General features: G+C 34.1%; 1 protein-coding gene across 4 annotated transcripts in view; it reads right to left on the reverse strand.

Moving 5' to 3' along the window:
- Positions 1–10,304: 10,304 nt before the first annotated feature.
- The window catches only part of NLGN1 (neuroligin 1), a 975,736-nt gene continuing 964,190 nt past the window's right edge, over positions 10,305–21,850 (reverse strand). For all 4 annotated transcript variants that reach the window (XM_066347064.1, XM_066347066.1, XM_066347063.1 and 1 more), the window contains 3 exons: positions 17,831–18,043; positions 13,671–14,460; positions 10,305–12,876 (listed from right to left, as the gene is read on the reverse strand). In XM_066347064.1, coding sequence (XP_066203161.1) covers positions 12,054–12,876; positions 13,671–14,460; positions 17,831–18,043 — 1,826 coding nt within the window. In that variant the 3' untranslated portion in view covers positions 10,305–12,053. The remainder of the gene's footprint in view (positions 12,877–13,670; positions 14,461–17,830; positions 18,044–21,850) is intronic.

The raw sequence follows: 21,850 nt of genomic DNA on the forward strand, positions 1-21,850 counted from the left end.
TTGATAATAGTTTGTCTATAGTTTTCATATTTGTATCTTAAGTAAAGGTAGCTAGTTTATGGTTGTGTAGAAAAATCATTGAGCATTTTACATTTGTTACTTAATTTTGTTTCTGGCACAAAGAATTACTTTTAAAAAGTATGATGATAATCTAATTATGAGTCTCCCTTATGAGAAACTTGGTACTTTTACTTGGATGTAAATGCCCAAAGAACATTTTTTTTGATATTCAATAACTTTATTAGAATGTCTTAATGTTGGTCATTTTAAAAATTGGTTTTCTCAGATACTGAGTCCATTCTTTCAAAATATGATTTCAAATTTTTTTTTCTACTACATTGAGAAAGTTTTCTTGAGTTATAGTTTTTATTGTATTTATTTGATTCCCTGTTTTGTTTTTATTTTTTGAAGATTCAATATACACATATCATGAGTCTTTGTCTATCTTCATAGTCATTTACTTTCCTTAAAATTGATTTTAGAGAGAAAGAGGAATGAGGAGAGAGAGAGAAATGAGTTATTGTTTCACTTATTTATGCATTTATTGCTTGAGTCTTGTATGTGCCCTGACCAGTGATCAGACTTGCAATGTTGATGTAATGGGATGATACTCTGGGCTACCCAGGCAAGGCAGAAGTCATTCACTCTTGAATCCTTTTTCTTCTTCTTTCTTTGTATTGCAGGGCACTTTTCTTCCTTTTTATCTTCTACAGTGTGTCCATAAAGTCATGGTGCACTTTTGACTGGTCACAGGAAAGCAACAAAAGACAATAGAAATGTGAAATCTGCACCAAATAAAAGGAAAACTCTCCCAGTTTCATACATATTCAGTGCAGTTTGATGTGGGCTCATGCACAGATTTTTTAGGGCTCCTTAGGTAGCTATGCCGTATAGCCTCTACAGACTCGTCACTGACTGATGGCCTACCAGAACGGGGTTTCTCCACCAAACTGCCAGTTTCCTTCAACTGCTTATCCCACCGAGTAATGTTATTCCTATGTGGTGGCGCTTCGTTATAAACGCGCTGATGTTCACGTTGTACTTTGGTCACGGATTCGAATTTAACGAGCCACAGAACACACGGAACTTTCCTCTGTACCGTCCACATCTCGACTGGCATGGCCGTGGGCTGCTCCGCTGTATACACGGTGTTATGTCATCATCTGTGCATGCGCACATGCTGCCACATCATCCTACAGAAGCTGGGAGGGTTTTCCTTTTATTTGGTGCAGATTTCACATTTCTATTGTCTTTTATTGCTTTCCTGTGACCAGTCAAAAGTGCACCATGACTTTACGGACGCACTGTATTTTTCTTTAAAATTTTTTTCTTTGTTTCTTTTTTTAAATTTATTTTTATTTATTGATTTTAGCTAGGGAGAGAGAGACAGGAATATTGATCCATTCCTGTATGTGCCCTGACCAGGGATCAAACTGGCAATCTCTGTGCTTCGGGCCGATGCTCTAACCAATGGAGCTATCAACCCTGGGCTCTTTATGTTTCTTAAAGCATTTTTTGGTCTTGTGTTTCTTTCAGTATAATCTGCTCTTGGAAATAATTTTCTTTTGTTAAAATTTTGTCTTGAGTTCTATTAAAGCATCTTTTAACTTTTATAATTAATACTTATGTTGTTATTTTTAGGTTTTATTATTTCCTTAATATCATTTAGTTGATCTAATTTTCATCTTCCAAAAACTTTTTAGAATTTTTCATTTGTTATTATTTTTTATTCTCTTCTATTCTTCTTGTTCTGATAGATTTATATATTTTATACTATTTATATTTTTTGTGAGGATTAGAGAGAAAGAAGAAACAAAGATGTCTTCAATCCACAGTATTTAATTAGCCATATTTTTTTGTGAGTTGTCTTTTCCTTATTGGTATACAGGAATTTCTATTCAATTCCTTAATTAATCTTGCATTGTTTATGCATTGTAAATATTTATTTTTATTATGCTGTTGTCATTATTTTTAAAATCTTATTATTTGATGCATTAAGATTTTGATTTCATTTTCTTATCCTTTTCTTTATGGTTGATATTGTTTGAATCTTAAATAAATTCTTCGGTACCTTAAGTCCATTACAATATGTTTCTGTTCTTCTAAAACATTTAAAATTTGCTTTTGACCGTGGTTGGAGTGTTATCCCGGAGCACAGAGCTTGCCGGCTCAATTCAGTCAGGAAACATACAGGAGCAGATGGATGTTCCTTTGTCTCTCTTCTTGCCTCTCTAAATAAAAATAAAAATTAAACAAAAATAAATTGCTTTTTACATTTATATCTTTAACTTATGGATTTCGTGTGTAGTGTATCCCAGAGGTCATTTTCTCCCACAGAGTTACTGCTAATGTGACTGGCAGCACAGCTCGCATACACCAACTTTCTTTTTATTAATAGTTCTATTTGTGAGTTCACTGTTATTCTCCATTTGTATCTCTGAATTAATACTACCTTGTTTTATTTGTTTGTTTGTTTGTTTTTTGTTTTATTGGTGGCAGAGACAGAGAGAGACAGAGAAAGGGACAGATAGGGACAGACAGACAGAAAGGGAGAGAGATGAGAAGCATCAATTCTTTGTTGTAGCACCTCAGTTGCTCATTGATTGCTTTCTCATATGTGCCTTGACCGGGGGCTACAGCAGACCGAGTGACCCGTTGCTCAAGCCAGCAACCTTGGGCTCATACTGATGAGCCTTGCTCACAACAGATGAATCCGTGCTCAAACTGCTGACTTTGGGGTTTTGAACCTGGGTCCTCAGCATCCCAGTCCACCGCTCTATCCACTGTGCCACCACCTGGTCAAGCAATAGTACATTGTTTTAATTACAATAGCTTAATAGTAACTCTTGAAATACGGTAGGTTAAATAGTTGCTTCTTACTGTCTTGCTTAAAAATGATCTTGGACATTCTTGATATTTACTCATATAAGCTCTGGAAACAAAGATACTCTATTTCAATTTTGATTGAGAAAGCTTTAGATTTGGAAACCATTTTGAGGCTTACTTTTATTTACTTTAGTTCTCTAAAGCAGACATATAATATGTTCCCATAGAACATATCCAGATGAGTTAAAAAAAAGAATATATACATATAATGAGCCCTATATACATACATCAACAATAAACATTTGCACATGTTTGTACATGAATGGAATATTTATAGAAATATATATATATACACACGCATATATATGTTAGTAATTGTAAAATATTTTATTTTTATTTATTTATTTTTACCATAAACAGGTGTTATTTTTTCTATTAAGCAATCCCATTTGAAGACTACACCTGATTGGCCTAAATCAAAATCTTAATTATGATAGGTGATTGATGTGAAACTTGGGTAAATATCCTAGTGACAGAATCACATTATTTTTGTATGATATCTTTTATCTTTTGACATAAAGCACCAATAACTCAGAAATCTCCATATTGAAGCCTTAATTATCCAATTTTTATTTTCCTAAAGATGAATATACTACCCCCAAATACTTTAAATGGAATAAAATAGATTTTTCAAATGTGTCTAATAATGCTCATGTGCTTTGGGTATAGTCAAAATGAAGAATTAATCAGTTGGTTGCTAGTAATGGGAAAACAAAGGCTACATTTTTTTCATTTTTCTATCAGCAATAGCTCAGTGACTCATATACAGTAGGTCCTTAATAAGTATCTTTTAAAGAATTAATTAATGAGTGAGTACATCCAAAAGTATTGGTAAGAATTTTGAGAGCGATGTGTAGTAGTAGTCCATTTTAGGATGTGATATCGAACCTAGAATACCATATGTCCTCAGTAAATGTCAGTAGTTGCTTTTCTCAATACTGTACCTGCTATCTCTATTAATATTTCACAGCTTTGTTTCAACCTGATAAATGATCTGAGTAAAGAAGAAAGCACTTTACTCAGGATTTCAGGGCTCTGAGATGAATAGAAATATATTCATAAGCTAAAAAAATGTGATGAATCTAATGAGGTAGAATTTAATATTGTTCAATATCCTGAAGATGAAGTAGAACTCAAATGATCAAGGATAGGATAAAGGCAGAATTTGCTTAACAGTGGTACATGTAGAAATTTTAAGGCATTTTAATTGGGAATAAATTTCCATCTGAATTGCCAGTGTGCTGTAACCACTAAAGAAAGTAATACTAGTGTAAGTAATATTACAAGAATACACTCTATAATGAGCAAGTGATGATAGTCTCTAATCATACAGATCTATCTATGCTTGAAATATTTATTATGTTCAGTCCTAGACATCACACTTCTTAAGAAACTTAGGCTTGGGAAAATTTTTTAAAAAACACAGCAACGATGATTAAAATGGTGAAAAGACTGAACTATTTTGTAATGAGAATGGAAATTCTTGTTTTGAGAAAAAATGAATAATGGAAGATATGAGAATTGTCTTTAAATGTTTGAAAAAGTCTAGTGATGGAGACTTTGGGATATTTAGAAGAAAAAAATAGAAGAGTTGATTAATATAAGGAAGAAATTCCAAATAGTATCAAATGTAGTCACCCGCTTAAGAATTCTAGACTCACTGCTGTGCAATATTAGAGTTCATAACTACATATTTGGGTAGAGGTTTAAGGAATCAGTTAAATGGTTGGGTTGGATAAGCTTTAAGCTGAACATTTCATATTCTGTGCTATATTTTGGAAGAGTATAGGGCTGCTTCAGATATGGCCATATTTATTATGGAAAAGGATTGCTATACACTTGACTTTGTTGATGGATTTGCTTAATAATCAATTAATATGGCTATGAACTCAACAAATAATGTTCTAGGTTTACCATTTTAAGACATAAAATATCACAACTATTTTACCTACCCCTGTAGATAAAACAAGGTATTATGTAATAATTTGGTACAGTGGATGGCCAAAGATTATCTGAATAGTTTGCATTTATAGCTGTCCCATGGTTGACAATACTTGTATGTTAATAAGTTGTAGATTTGTCTCATTGTCTAAAACTCAACACATTGCTAATGGTGGGCACCATTTGTTGAGTGGATAAATGACTAACTATTCCCATTGCTTGACTGGTCTTTACTAGCTTCTAACCTGCCTGAATAACTACTTACTTGCATCATCTTAAGACTTTTCCTACAGGTTTTACAGTTTTGGAGAAGAAAGCAAAAAATAATAATGGGGAGTGCATGCAAATAGAAGCTGCAGTAATGGTGAGAAGATTTCCTTTGGTTCAGAAGGGGTCAGCTCTGAGAGAGAACGGTATTTTTAAGAAACAGATAGGAAGGTTTTAAGGAGATATTCAAGTCAACTCTTCAGTACTGGGTTAGTAAGATATACTTCAAATTATAGCGCTCTACTGGAAAATACTGATTTCATATGAGCATGTACAGAAGAGATTGGGATTTCGTTCTTTCTCTTTTTTTTATTTTTAACTCAGAAATAACATTCTGTAATCTGCAAGGAAATGTAAAAATGTAGTGAAAAATGTAATCATATAAAACAACATCAAATCCTACAAAACATCAAAACCCATTTGTGAGAAGTGACACTCTTCCTATATGTGTTTGAACTGTTTATTTGATATTGGTGGCTATATGCAGCCACAGAGACCTTCAAAGCAATGCCAATTATTTTATTTAGGGATTTGGAAATGTTGATTTTTAGGCCATCGATAGAGAAATTCTTTGATGTCTTATTTGTTTGCTGTATTCTTATCTTGGGCTCTATTCAGACAAGAGAAGCTAGTATTTCACTCAGTCTTCTCTACCAAGTGCACTATTAAACAGGGAGTACATGAGTAAAATTATATCACTCTAGATTGTATCTTTTTTTTTCTTTCCAGTGACACAATTTGACCAACACTTGGATCATGGATTAAATTTCTTGTTTCTTTCTAAATATTATTAATTTTATTCTCTAAGGACAACAGGTTGTGGTTTAAAGGGATTTATTTAATTTCTTTGCTCTTTTTTTAAAAATAAACTGTCATATCATATATCTCTGTTAAAAAACTGAAAACAAGCCCTGGTTGGATAGGTCAGTTGGTTAGAGTGTCATTCCGATGCGCCCAGGTTGCCGGTTTGATCCCGGGTCAAGGCACATACAGGAACAAGTCAATGTTTCTGTCTCTCTCTCCTTTCCTTTCTCTCTAAAAAACAATTGAAAAAACCTGAAAACAAAATTTCATTAAATTAAAACTGAGTTTTTCTTTTTTCTCTCACTTTTCCTTACTCTTATTTTTTTTGCCTTCTCCTTACTTTTCCTCTATGTTTTATGACAAGCTGTGAAACAACTTTATCACAGTTCCCAAACTTTATTCTCCAAATTCTGTCCCTGCATTCACCAAGAGGTCAACAGACCATAAAATATCATTATTTCCATCAGCTCAGAACTGTCAACACATGTGTGGGCAACTCAAAGAAGTTGCAAGAGAACATTTATCTTGGAAAGTTATTCTGGTGTGTGTCAAACAGAGAAGAAATTATTTCTGAGTTTAAAAATAGTCAGCATTGTCTGACCAGGGGGTGGCACAGTGGATAAAGCATTGACCTGGAATGCTGAGGACAGGTAAAAATCCCAGGGTTGCCAGTTTGAGCACAGTGTTACTGGCTTGAATGTGGGATCATAGACCTGACCTCATAGTCGCTGTTTTGAAGCCCAAGATCACTGGCTTAAGCCCAAGCTTGCTGTCTTGAGCAAGGGGTCCCTGGCTCAGCTGGAGCACCCGGTCAAGGCACATATAAGAAAGCAATCAATAAACAACTAAAGTACCCTAACAACAAGTTAATGCTTCTCATCTTTCTCCCTTCCTCTCTGTCTGCCCTGTCTCTCTCTTGCTCACAAAAAAAAGTCAGTATAACTTGAAAACACAGTAATATTTATTAATAATAATAAACATGTTTCAAAGAAACCATGAATGTTCAAACACAAACTGAATCATGATAACCCAATGGCCTTTTTTTCTTTTTTACAAAAACCATGACATGTCTCATTATTTTGCTAAATGAGTGCAGAAAGCACATATTAGAAATGCTATAATCTCTTTTGAACACACCATCTAATATAGACATCAATTCAAAAACAGATCCTTTGCTTTAACTTTATCTGCTGAGTTGTTACTGTACTTTCAGAATGTTTTAAAAGCTTTAATTGTTATCATTCATATCAACACAAAACTACTGGCATTTTGGTTTTCCTTTCCACAGAGGACTAAATTATATGCCATTAGTACATATGTAGAAAGGTATACAAAGTCATTGTAAATATATGAATCTGAAAGGGCCATCATAAGTGGCCTGGTTAGTATTTAAGCTATGTATAACATATATAATGATTGACTGGAAAAAATTATGTATCTATATAATTTATGTTTTTCCTTAACAACTTCAAACTTCTTTTAAAATAAACTTACTTAGTATTCGGGAAAAAGTTAAATTTTGTTAGAAATTTAAGTTTTCACACTTATGAACCATTAAATCAGGTGCCTAAATAACTGTTGCTTTCCAAAAATTCACTTCACTGTTTTCCAGAAGTCATTTGGGCCCATTTGATATCATACAAATATGAAATTAAATGTAAAAAAAGATCGTCCTAAATAAAATCTTTTTATTGAAGATTCATAACATGGTCATCCTGTTGTACTTTTTAAACTGAATTATCAGGCTCTGTAAATTAGAAAAAGAGGATAAGATTTATAAATAAAATCCCAGGAAGAAGGCACTCATATCCTTTACTTGGTCATTCTAGTTTGTATACTCCACAACCCTTAACAAATAAACTGATTTCTGGCCTGAAAACAAATACAAGAAGGTTCTAGAATAAAACCAAATCAGAATGCTTATAAAAAAGAATCAAGTTGGTTACTAAATGTTTCACATCAGTAGAAAATTTTTTTTAGAAATTTCTGATGGATATCTTATTGATACTTGTTGTATCAAGTACAGGAGAGGTATAAAGTTGTTGGAAATTTCCTTCATTTATTGACTAAAAAACCAAAGCAATTGTTGTTAACAGTAAAGCTTTACAAGATAATTAAATAAATAATAACAAATCTCAGCAGGGAAGTGCCCATTAATTGAATTTATTTGGAAACATGTTGCCACAAGTATAACCAAATTATCTAACTTTCACTCATATTAAAGAGTGATAAGTCTATAACAACTACTTACTAAAAATAAGGGAAAGGCCAGGACTTTGAATCAATAACATTAAAAACAAACATCGAGAACTGCCGTGATATTTGACAACTTCTTGAAAATTTGATTCATCATTTTACGCTGTGAAATATTTCTGTGAAACTCGCCAAAGAAAAGAATCCCAGTAATTTCTATGTAGTAGTGTCTTTAAAGCTGGAACACATCTGCCACATTCTTTGTATCCTTTCATAATACAATTACGGGTGTCAGTCTGAGAGCACCAACAGGCGACTAAGGAAGAAAAGATATGTTACGAATACAACAATTGAGTTTTGGCATTTTTTTTTGTAAAAAAAAATTAGTGCCATTCTGGTTTCCAGTTTAGCATTACATATGGTTAATGTTTATTTTTAAGTGTTGCTGTTTTCGTGTTATACAGATCAATAAATCTATATTAGTGCATCATTATTGTCAACTTTTAAATTTGAGATGAATGAAATACTCCATACTTCACTCAGATTTTCTGCTTTGAGCTGCTGACGTGATCTCTCCAATTTAAAAGGAGATATATAATGTTTTAGTAAATGACTCTAATTTCCATGAAGTTAACGATGAACCTCATGATACATCTGTAGGACTCAACTGGATTTTATTCACAGTCAACATAGTTACTAGAACTTTAAAACTATGAAATCTGTCACCTTTATTTCCAACCTCATTCTCTAAACAACATGTTGGAAACGTTTGTATAAACTTTAAGCAGCCTTGCCTTTGCAATTTAATACGAAGCAGGAAAATCTGCCTTACGTTACTCAGTTAATAAGTAATACCAAATATATTCTTTTATTTTTGTGACTTACTTTTTTTCTAAAGAAAATTATCAGCTAAATAAACAGATTTTTATACAATTAGTTAAAATTTAATAACAATATTCAAAATATTTCTCAAATTTAAGAATTATGTTTCAGCTTTAAAAACAGTTCTTAATGTTCTACTTATTTTGGGACATTTTACATTTAGAAAACTAGCTGCTGTGATTATAAAACTAAGAGCTAACACTCATTCAAAACGACTGTCACAACTTAGGAACAGTAATAAAATCTAGAACTGTGTTAACTTCCACAAAGTTGGAACTACATTAATTTAGAAAATAGTGCTATGCTTTGTTTTCCTTAATAATTTTCTTAAATTAATACAAAATAGATGTCAGTTATGGTATAGCTAGGTAGATTGATGGACAGAAAAATTTAGAGCAATAGATAGGTAAATAGATATAGATATGGCCATCATTAAAATAGAATGTTTGATTTTGCCAAGTGAAGTAATGCATATGAAAGATGCCATTTATACCTTTTTTGTTATCATTTTTATTTCTGTTTTTATCTTTTGCTTAATCAATATCATAAAAGACAGTTTTCTGGTTAAACAATATTTCAAATGCTAAAGAATTATTTTTATTGGTTTACATCATCAGTTCACATCTAAAAACATAACCACATCAGGCAAAACTGCATGGAGACCACTTTGGATTTTGAAGAATTTTTGCTTCTAACAGAGATTTTTATGTGTAGTTGTGGAGCAATAAGTACATTGTCCTGACAGTTAATAATTAAGAGAGGGAATTATAAACAAAGAAATTCTTCAAAATAGGTTTTATCTTTTAATGTCAGCTTAATGTCTTGCTCAGCACTTTTAAATTTTTTTAGAAGGATAGCTTTCTACCCATTACTTTATGATATTCAATCACCCTTACATTATGAACCTAGCTATTCTCATTCCATGAAATACCACACATTTATTTCCAGTAGACCTTTTCCTCGATGATCAGAATTGAAACCTGTGTTTTCATTTGAAAACAATTAACATATTTTATTTCTACAACACTTTCTCATAAGAGGTCTTTAAATATACAAAGCTGACATTTTTCACAAGTTCCTGGGCTTATAAATTCACAATGTTAAAGTTTCATCAGTTTCATCTTAGATGAGGATTGCCTATAAATAAATGGTGTGTTTTCTGAAGAAGTTACTTATATATCTTCAAAAATTCGATGGGTCTAGAAAAATGACTCTGAGACAGTCATGTTTCTCTCTTTCTCTCTCTATTTTTTTTAAAAAAAGACAGAACAGCAATAAACATTTTAGCTCTTTAATGAGCAAAGATCATGTCTCTTATCATTGGACTAATAGTCATTATCCAGATTATCTTTATTTCACGCAATGACCAGTGACATGGCCAAGATGTACAAAGTCGTTTCCATCAAGTAGTATACAATTTATTTATTTTTGTATAATAAGCTTTCATTCTTGAAAAAGAGTAACTGAAAAGAAAGGTTTCTGTTACTGCAGTTAGTTTGTCAGAGAAAGTTCTTTGCATTATCTTACAAACTATCAAAATTGCTAGTCATCTGAAAAAATGTAAAAAAAAATCACATAACTTTAGTCTAATAGAAATATAGTACAGGTAAGAGAGAAAGTATTTATCAGGATGTGCTCTTTAAGTCCATCACAATTTTTTTTAAATATAAATGTACATCTGATTACATATACAAACATTTGGAAAGGTCTGTGATATACTGATACTGGTAAACAACAGGAGTGAAGAGTTTCCTGTGGTCTTAGAATATTCATTTAAAATCACATATACGTGTAAGACTAAAATCCTCCAGGTGTTGACTCTCCTTCTAGGTTCTGTATCTACGTTGTACTCTACTGAGATTGCACGAGTAAATTCCAGTGAATGAACTTCAGTAAGAAAGATAAGTGATATGAAGAGGGACATAACTTTATATAGAATTGTTATTAGTAAACATTTTGTCATGCAACATGAGTAAATCAATTAACTGAGAACTGTAACCAGAGTGGTAATTTGGGGCATCCTCATATCATTAAAGACTGTTGCAAGTAACTCTTTGGACACACTTTACTTTACAAAAAGGAAGAAAACACAGAGAAACAAAACCCACAGCAAATTATAGATCCTGTAATACATGTCCAATTAGGGTTATATTTCTATAAATTATTTAGGTGGAAATGAAAGAACATTAAAAACACAGGAAATTGTTTGTTCTGGGATTCATATCAGCGAGTATTTACCACTATACCTATAGTTTCTTCAAATACCTTTAATAATTAATTCCTTCTATTATCAAAACTACTGTGACTTATTTAATTGTAATTACTTTTGCCCCTTAAAATCTTCTTTAGGTTCTGCCAATTGATGGAGGAAGCTTCTATTAAAAACTCCAATGGGATGAGAAGAATTTTAATTACGGCTTAATCAGCAGCACAGCCACCAAGCATATAAATTATCATGCACATCGTGCTAAAAATATCCAGTTTCCTTTATCCCCACAACTTTATACTGACAGCACTTATGTGATAATGTTGTACTTGCCAGTCTTTAAACTTCTTTTTTTACTGGCAAATTTCAGCATGAGCCTCCGCTAAGGCCATTAACAGCATTGGTGCTTTGTGTACTTATCCAAATATGTAAATATGGTCTACACAATAAAAGGGCTTCAAATAAAAACTGGTGAAAATTATCTCACATTCCATTGGTGTGTCCCTTGTGCATATTCATGGTTGTTTTTTATTTTTATTTTTTATATTTCAGACATAGTTCTTTCCCATTTGGTGCTCCACATGCCTAATTCCATTATGTAACATAAATCTTCAAAAAATTAATTCTTGAATGTGAATGAAAATGTATCATTCAGAGCAATTGCTTCAAGCAATTGAAATTCGTTTTTAAAGTTGATTTGTGTATATATGTACAATTCATTTTTTCAAAACCCCCAAAGTTCTTGATATGTATATTCACATAATATTCCTCCTTATTTAAATAGCAAGAGTCTTGTGGATTGACAGCCAAGGAATCTTCAGTAATCTTTTACTTAAATCCTTCAAAAAAAATAGAGTTTGTTTCTCTTATCTGGCTATACCCTGGTCGTTGAATGTGAATGGGGGTGGGGATGGGGATGGGGCAGAGTATTGTTCTGTCCTCCAGTAAATGTATTGAATGTGTGTAAGGGCTGAATCCCTGGTATAGTGTTGGGAATCATTGTAATGGTGTTGGGTGTCATTAAAGGAACATCATCAGGTGACCTCCTCATAGCTAGTGTGTAATCTGGGGGGCAGGCGGTCCGAAGAACCACCTCATGTGGATGGATGGACTCGCATTCATGATCCAAATCAGTGTGCTTCATCTGGAGGGACATGATCTCCTCTTCTTGTGCATGGGTCAGATCATTGGTAGTAGTGCGCTGAGGGCTGCATCTCCTATGAACATCATGTCTCCTCTTATCCTTTTTGTAGTACAGGGCTGCAAATGCCAAGATGTTCAGAAACAGCAGTGATGCCCCAACTGCTATAGTAACACTCAGCTCTGTTGAGTAGTCTCTTTGATCCACTGAAAATGGACTTGGTTGTTGTTTGGGATCATCCTGCTTGGCAGTAGGAAAGGCTGATGTGACAGGGACAGAATTTTTCCTCGTAGGTCTGAAAGTGATGTCAGTTGATGGCACTTTAGTTGTTGTAGAGGTATACTGAGAAATGTCATTGAGATTATGCAGATGAGGTACCAGCTCCAACCAGAGGTTCACCTTATTGGCTCTATAGTGTTCTTTAACTCTTGGCTTTAATCCAATATGGAGATAAAGTTGGTCTTTCTGGGAATATCTGGTCCATGCTACTTCTTCAAAACGGTTGGGTTTGGTATGGATGAATTTTGTGTCTTGAGGGACTGGTTGATTTGGGTCACTAGGGAAGAAAAAATCAATTATGAGAACAAAATTACTTTATTCTTTTTCTTAATAGAAATAGTATCAAGTGAATATCTAATTGAAGAGGTAATTCAGCAAGGCTTTAGATCGTGTTTTAACAATAACTTGGGTCAATTTAGATATATAAATCCTATTGCAGGGTGATTGACAGATGAATAATGTAAGTAAACCTCATATTCCTTAACAGATGGGCTGCTATCTACTCAAAGATAAAAAAAATTTATCTACTTATGCTTTGTCTCATAGGTAAACTAGCAGAGACAGCAAAGAGTAGTGGAAAAGACAGGATTTGGAATTGGCAGGTGAGAATTTGAGTTCTAGTACTGCTGCATACTAGACATATGAACATCTGTATGAGGCTCTGATAGCCTCATGTCCCTTCTCTGTAAAATGGGACTGACAACACTTGACCTCCCTAGCAAACAAGGAAGTTAGGAGGATTGAAGGGCATACAGTACTGTAAATTAGAAAGAAGTATAAAATAATGTTTTTCACTGTTGAATAACAATGTCTTGCGCAATTAAAAAACAAAAATAACTTTAATATTAGAGTAATGCAACAGAAATATGTCTTCTTAATAAACTTCTAAAAATTAAGAACTAATAAAGTGATAATTGTTGAAATACCATGGAAGAAAATTTAGAAAAATAAAACTTAATATATTGCTGGCATTATTCTTAAACCATTTAGGCAAAAAATGTGTATTATTTTTAAATGCTTAGAGGGTCATTTTTATTAAATTATAGAAAACTTTATTCTTTAAGTACATACCCAGTTTTAGCAAAATTTGTCCAATATGTCATTACAACTGCACTCAGCATCACATCATTTTTGGAGAAATTGCAAGGAAATAACTCTGTCGGTCCAATCATGGGGATTCCTAGTACATAGGGAACCTCATCTCCATGAGCTGCATCAGCCCAAGCTGGAACCTGATCTGTTTGGCAATGATGGTAAAAGGCATAGAAATAGGTAGGTGAACCAAAGTTTGAGTGAAGATCTGCTGTAGCTACAGCTGGTGCCACCCACTGATGGTCCGTAAACAAGGCCAATAATGTTTTTCTTCTGGTTTCAGGGTTATGACGGTCAGCCCAGTCAGTATACATGAATTTAATGGTTTCTCTCAAAACATCTTTGCCTTCCGGATACCCATATAAATTATCAACAAAATTGGAAACAGCGAAGTCAAAATCACTAGCTGATATACCATCATCACTATCTACTATATTTTCAACAAATTTTAATCCTTCCCCTTGGTTAACTCCTAACATTATATCATAGTTGAGAAACTCTCCTTGCTCCATCAATATCTGAGGGTCATCTGGTATTACATCACCATCAATCACAGGTCCAAAGGCTATGTGGTATCGTGCTGGCTGAATATCTTGGTCAACAAGTTCTTTGTAAGGCTTCTTCTGTAGGCATTCCACTAATTCTACTGTATCTGAAACATTGCAACCCACTTTTGTGGCCAATACTCTAGCATATTTTGCAGGTTGGAAACTAACAGCCCAGCTGGACAGGGCTGTTCCACTTTGAGCTATTGCTCGTTGAAAAAGTCCTATGGGAAAAACAACAAAGAATTTCAGATGACCTTTGAATAGTGTTGTGGTAAAACAATAATATTAGATATTTTAGACATGTATATAAAACCCAGATACAATTCAAGAACAGGGAGATAAAGACATTTTTGTTTAAAAGAAAGTACATAAAGACATCCCCAGGGTGTATTGAATCAGAAAGGTGGGCTAAATCTTCTGTTTTGAGTTACAACCACTTTAAGAATCAAGAGGTATAAATTGTGCCTGCCTCAAAAAGGCAGTATCAAGGAGAGGAAGAGATTATGTAAATACTAGCGGTGAAAGGCCCCAGATATGTCTGTGCTCAACATGTAAGCACCTATGTTATTACGAAAGCCAATCATATGGGGCCACCTCTCTCCCCTTTATCTCTTTATCAGACTCTATGTTATCTTTTGAGGCTATTTCCTCTAATTTGGCTGCATGTACCTTCCTGCAAAATGGCCCTGTATGTTTGTTTTAATCCGATTTTATTTGAAAAGAACTGTTGAGAGCTCATACAACTACTAGGGGCTAGGGATTTGCTCATACCCTGGGGATGGCCCTGAGGCACACAAAACAGAATATCACTTTAGACATAATCTTCCCAGCTCTTCATGTCATACACAGTATGCTGAATATTCATCTTTCAGAAGAAGACATAGCATTTGAAGTGTTTTCACTTGGTTAAACAAAAACCCGTCAGAGGGAGGATTTTGTGGGTGTGATTTAACTTTTTCCAGTGTTGAATGGGCACTGATATGTTTTATTGTAAAAGATAAATAGGACATGGTCCACTGCTTTTCAGTTAATTGCATTTAAAAATTATAAATCATGGTCCCATATGCAGTTTGATTAGAGCTGCAAGTCATTCAAATTTACAAATGCACTTTATCTACATTTTAAGGTAAGTTCAAATAAAATCCTTGTGTTAAAAATATAATTTATCTCTTTTCTTTCTAAAAATTAACATTTGTTATCATTGCCCAAATGCAGCTTTGTAGTCTGGTTATTTAAACACATGCTCAATTACCCTTATGTGTTAATAAGATAAGAACAGTTTTCACAAAGGTACTAAAACAGCCTCTAAATTAGAAGCACAATTTTAGATTTTTCTCCAAACATGTTTATATATTCAAAATTTAGTCTGTAATATGTTTCTAGATAATCCTAAAAATATTCAAAAAGTCAAACAATACTAATTTACTTTCTGATGTGTTTATGACATATTTTTAGTTTGCTAGAGCAAAGTATGCTAGAGTAAATGATATAAATACAGATAATTTCAAAAGATTACATAGGCTATGTGTTAACATTTGCTCCAAGAAATATTTTACTAATTAAAAACTTTACAATTAAAATAATCCTGGTGATTTCTATAATCTCTTTTCCCCTTTCAGGGGCTTAATGACATTAATTATATATACCAAAAAAGATTTTGGGGAAAATACATATCAGTACATATAGTCTGAACTAAGCTTCTAGATGGTATTGGGAAAATCATACATTTTATCATTCGTGAGAGTGCTTGCTGTGTGTATGCAAGCTGTGGTGACTCCTGGCTTATATAGGCCTGTGCACTGATATAACTCTGGTGGCTTTACAGACTTACATTTGCCTTGAAGACAGAATTAGCCTGGTGACTTCAAGACATCTCCCAAGTATCTCCTGGTCAAATCAGGCAGCTCTGTGGCAATTGGCTTAGAACTAACCCAAATGTAAGTCCATTTGTTAGGCCAGCCACAGACAGATTTTTTTGAAGAGGATAATGAAATGCTATATTGTCAACTGTTCACATAGCCATTTGCCGCTGTTTACCACATCATTGATCGATAAGTAGCAATGCTAGCCAATTGAGCTAATTGTTTCATCTCTTTATATCAAATGCTAGTTTTATACTGGCTGAAACTGGATTTTGTGCCATTTTTGCTTAACGTTTACAAAAAGTTTTAGAAACCCTAGGTCCTGGGAGGAAATAACAGCTGCAACCAAATGACCCTAAGAAGTCTAAACAAATTGTCTAACGTTAACCCAGAGAGATACTGGCTTCCTTCAGTCCCTGGGCCAGAACAATATAATTTGTTCTACTAAAAAATAAAATTAACTTTGTTCTTTTAAAATAACCTATTTTGTTACAGACCAAAATCTCCATACAATTGGAAATGTTCTTATATGTGCCATTTTGTCATCTTGAGTCAGAACTCTACTACAGTACACGAGATGTTACAGAACTATGTCTATCAATTAGGTCTACAATAATACATAATTCTCCAAGTACATATACTCATTTAATTACTGGGTGATCTTTTAAAATTTTACATTAATGTATATGTGATACCAAAAACAAATATTCTATAGTTGGTGCTTATATCATAAAACTCAGACTTACGAATTAAAATGGTTCATGAACACTTGCCAGTATATACTTAATACATACAAAATGACAAAAAATACAAAATATAAGATGGACTATGTTGATATCTATTTCCTATCTTTCTATCTCTTATGTATGTATATTGGAGAGAAAGTATTTGCTTTTGCAAACTTCTCCAATAAAACAATTCTGTTCTTGTGGAGATAAGTTAATAATGTAAGTTGAATGAGTGACTAAACTCAAGGTAATATGGGAGTCAATAAATAAACAACATAATGAGCTTAGGGCAGGCACGTAAGAAGGGTGTCAAGGCCAGAAAATGGAGACAAGAAAAATATTTCATGGGTTTCAAAAACCTCAGTGCTCCATGCTGCTTTGCAAGCTTTGGGGAAAAAACACTTTTGGAGATGAAAATAGAGAAAAGCACAAATTCAGATCTATATATATATATTTTAATCAAAAGGTCTATTAGTGACCTTGATGCTTTGACAATTTTGGATCATGCATGCAAAATAATCAAATATCCATTCTGTATTTAGACAAGTGAAAATCTCATTCTAGAAAAACTAGCTTATAACTGCTCCCTTCTTACTAGCAAAGGGTTTTAAATATATATTATTTTAGAAGTAGATTATACACAATCCCTGGATTAAAAAAACAAACAAACTGTCTTTGATTTTGTTTACTGACTAAACAGAAATGACGAAACTGTGTATGCCTTTGATTTTCCCCGAAATCACCCTTCATAGGAAAGAAAAGAAACTGTGATGCTAACTATTCTGAGTGTGCTTGAAAGGGCATCCTTACCAAGCTCCACAGGAGCAAAGAGTTTGACAGAAATCTGAACATGCATACAAAAGCTGAAGAGACAACATTTTAAAGTTATTGAGTTCAACTTGGCACTCAGTTTGAACAGAGAAATATATACAGAGCATCACATACTGATGGTGGTGGCATGCAGACACCAAAATTGTCAAAATTTGCAACCTGCATAATACCTTTGGTTGAATTGCTCCAACGGTTACCTTCAGAATAATGGGATAAAGTCAGCAGATTGACACATGAGCCCCCAGCACCAGATCCAAAAACAGTGATTCGTAAGGGGTCACCGCCAAAGAATCCAATGTTCTCACTAGTCCATCGTAAGGCCTGTATGAGGTCAAGGAGTCCATAGTTTCCTTTTGCAGCCTGATCCCCTGTGCTCAAGAAACCTGGAAAAATCAAAATAAAGAGACACCTTAGAACACCATTTTGATTTGATATGAACCAAATAAGCATTACATTTAAATACAACTGAAGCCTGTGCTCATCAAGGTGAGCACAGTAAGTGCTCTAGTAAGTTCTTTAGTAAGAACAATTCCCCACCAGAATAAAAATAATTTAGTTTAGGAAGAATAGTAGAGACTAAAATCTGAGAAATGACATTTATCTTCCCCCAAGTTATCCAGGTAACAGGCACCAGGAGGCAGATAAAGAGAATGAACAGATTCTGAAAGACCTCAAGGAGGACATTCTAGAGGCCAAGTTGCTTGGTGGAGATACTTACGATAGTATCCCCGGGCATATGAGAATGTGCTCTTGCGTAAAACAGTGTCAGTCCTCAAGTTGCTCATGGTCTAACTGGTTGGAATTTGAAGCATGTGTAAGAGTGACAGGATGTGGGGGTGGAGAACATGTGTATTTTTTGGAAACTTGTGCATAAAACCATATGCAACCCTCTGCATGTATATGTATATGCACATATTTATTGATGATGGTCCAATGTTAAGAACGAATCACTATGTTAGAGGTAATTTGAGACCACATTTTAGAATACTTTTAATATGTAACTGAGGAGATTTGCTCAATTAAAACACAGTGTAGAATAATTGATGATTTTTGAAAAGTTCCAATTCATATTTCTAAAATGTTTGAAGCTCTGCTGCGTAGTGAATCTGATAATGAGGAGAAGCATATGTTGAACAATAGAAAGAATGGGGTTAGGGAGCAGTTATAGGGTCTGTATTGACAGAGGGGCAGAGACAATTAAAAAAATAAGAAAAAATATTGTGACAGTAAGAGCTGAATGACTTTCTTATGCAGTAGTACTATGCAGCGTACAAACCACGTCATTCATGCAATGTCATTATAATAGTAAGCTACCATAGGCACTTAACTCTTTTTTTCCCCCTTTTCCTTATTTAGTGAGAGGAGAGGAGGCAGAGACAGACTCCTGCATGCGCCCTGACCAGTATCCACCTGGCAAGCCAACTAGGGGTGATGCTCTGCCCATCCAGGTTATTGCTCCGTTGCTCAGCAACTGAGCCCTTTCTAGCACCTGAGGCAGAGGCCATGGAGGCATCCTCAGTACCTGGGGTTAACCAGCTCCAATAGAGACATGGCTGCAGGAGAGAGAGAGAGGGAGAGAAATAGAGAGAGAAAGAGAGAAGGAGAGAGAGGAGGAGAAACAAGAGTGGGAGGGGTGGAGAAGAAGATGTACACTTCTGTGTGCCCTGACCAGGAATGGAACCCAGGACATCCACTGCTGGGCTGCGCTCTATCACTGAGCCAACCTGTCAGGATGGCACTTATCTCTTGTTTATTTCAATTTGCCTGTGGTAAATTGATTTTGTTTTATGTCATTTTGCTTCAAGTCTCAGAACCTATGGATGACATTAAGTGAGGACTTACCACATATTAAAGTTATACAGAGAACAAAGATATTACTTTTATAATACTTTAAACATATTCATTCATTTTGCTGATAATAGCTTTTATATAAATTTTTTATAACTTATAAAATAAATATTTACTCTAATATATGTCTTCATTTGGTAAACTGGATAAAAATATGTAATATAGCATAAAATATTCCATTTTATAAACCATTTATATATTATGTAGAAAATATTTAGAGAAATATTATATATAAATTGATTAATTATGTTCAGGGATATAATTTCCAAACTCAACAAGTTTATAGAACTTTTTTTTTTTTTTTTACAGAGACAGAGAGAGAGTCAGAGAGAGAGGGATAGACAGGGACAGACAGACAGGAACGGAGAGAGATGAGAAGCATCAATCATCAGTTTTTCATTGCAACACCTTAGCTGTTCATTGATTGCTTTCTCATATGTGCCTTGACCACGGGCCTTCAGCAGACCAAGTAACCCCTTGCTCAAGCCAGCGACCTTGGGTCCAAGCTGATGAGCTTTGCTCCAACCAGATGAGCCTGAGCTCAAGCTGGCAACCTCGGGGTCTCGATCCTGGGTCGTCCGCATCCCAGTCTGTCATTCTATCTACTGTGCCACCACTTGGTCAGGCTAGAACTAATTTTTGAAAATTACAATTGAGGAAACTAAACTGTGATAACAGTATTTATCAATTGAATAAAATCAATCTGTACCCAAAATGAATATATACTGTATGGACAAAAAGTTCTGTAGGATCATTAGAGCAAGCAATAGATTTTGAAAAATATGAATTACAGATGGTTAGTTCTTCTTTTCCCAAGAATAAACATTAAAAAAAAAACATAATCTCTATTTTATTGTGTGAATGTGTATGTGATATGCATATGTTTGTATGTGTGTGTGTATATAATTCTGAAAAGATTATCTCATCCTTGAGACAGTTTTAAAAATTGGGTTCCTAATAAACATAGCTTTCACGTCATACTCATTACTTTTTATTGAATATCCATAACAATTTAAGGAAATTTTCATGGGATGTTTATATAGAACCATTTTCTTTTCTTTTCTTTCTTTCTTTCTTTCTTTCTTTCTTTCTTTCTTTCTTTCTTTCTTTCTTTCTTTCTTTCTTTCTTTTTACGAGCGAGAGTCAGAGAGAGGGATAGATAGGGACAGACAGAGAGGAACAGAGAGAGATGTGAAGCATCAATCATCAGTTTTTTGTTGCGACACCTAGTTGTTCATTGATTGCTTTCTCATATGTGCCTTGACTGCAGGCCCTCAGGAGACCCAGTAACCCCTTGCTCAAGCCAGCGACCTTGGGTCCAAGCTGGTGAGCTTTGCTCCAACCAGATGAGCCCGCACTCAAGCTGGTGACCTCAGGGTCTCGACCCTGGGTCCTCTGCATCCCAGTCCGATGCTCTATTCACTGCGCCACCACCTGGTCAGGCTAAAAGCATTTTCAAATACTCAGTCATCAGAGCATATTAATACAGAAAAACAAAAATATTGCAGGGAACGCTAAACTTTATTTGCTATTAAGTAAATTCTGGTATAAAACTTAATCATTAGCTCAATCACATGAAGGAACTGAGGACATGACTGAGGGCATGGACACTGAAAACAATGTTATGGAAAGATTCTTGTGTGTTAGATAGAAAGACTTTTGAAGGATAAAGAAGGTATGAATAAGTGCTTGTACATATTTGTGTATGTGTTAGAAAGAGAATGAATGAGAGAATGAGAGCATACTAGTCTAGATAGTTGATTACCTATGATTCTATGTCACAAATATATTCAGATAGAAATTTGATTTCTGAATATAGCTTATGCCACTCATCAGAAAAGCTAGAATTTATATTTAATTCTTTTTGAAATAATATTGAATAATTCCAGTTTCATTCCAATAAATCACTACACTCATACAAAATTGACTTTCTGATAAATAATCCTCATTCAGTATGGAACATGCAGAGAACCATAATGATAAGATTGTTTGCCTCTGTATTAACTGAATAGTATCCCCTTTATAATTCCAGTTTTAGTAGCACCATTTTAACCACTCCAGTAGATTGGTCAAAGAGTTTTGTGTTTATATAGCAATCCCATAAAAGCTTGTCAATTTGCTGAAAAGCAACTTGTACTTTATGTATAGGTTAAAGAAACCTTGTACTATCTTCAAAAGAAAACTTCAAGCAAAATTAGCTGAATTTCAAAATTTCACTGTTTTAATTTCATGTAAAGCAAAGCAAATCATTGGGTGAAAGATGGTGTGCTAAGCTTGGAATTTGCAAGCTACTCTGTCAAACTCTAATTTACCCTCAGGACTGGTTGGAATTGTCTTCATTT

The sequence above is a fragment of the Saccopteryx leptura genome, chromosome 8 (assembly GCF_036850995.1).
Source record: "Saccopteryx leptura isolate mSacLep1 chromosome 8, mSacLep1_pri_phased_curated, whole genome shotgun sequence".
NCBI classification, from domain to species: Eukaryota; Metazoa; Chordata; class Mammalia; order Chiroptera; family Emballonuridae; genus Saccopteryx; species Saccopteryx leptura.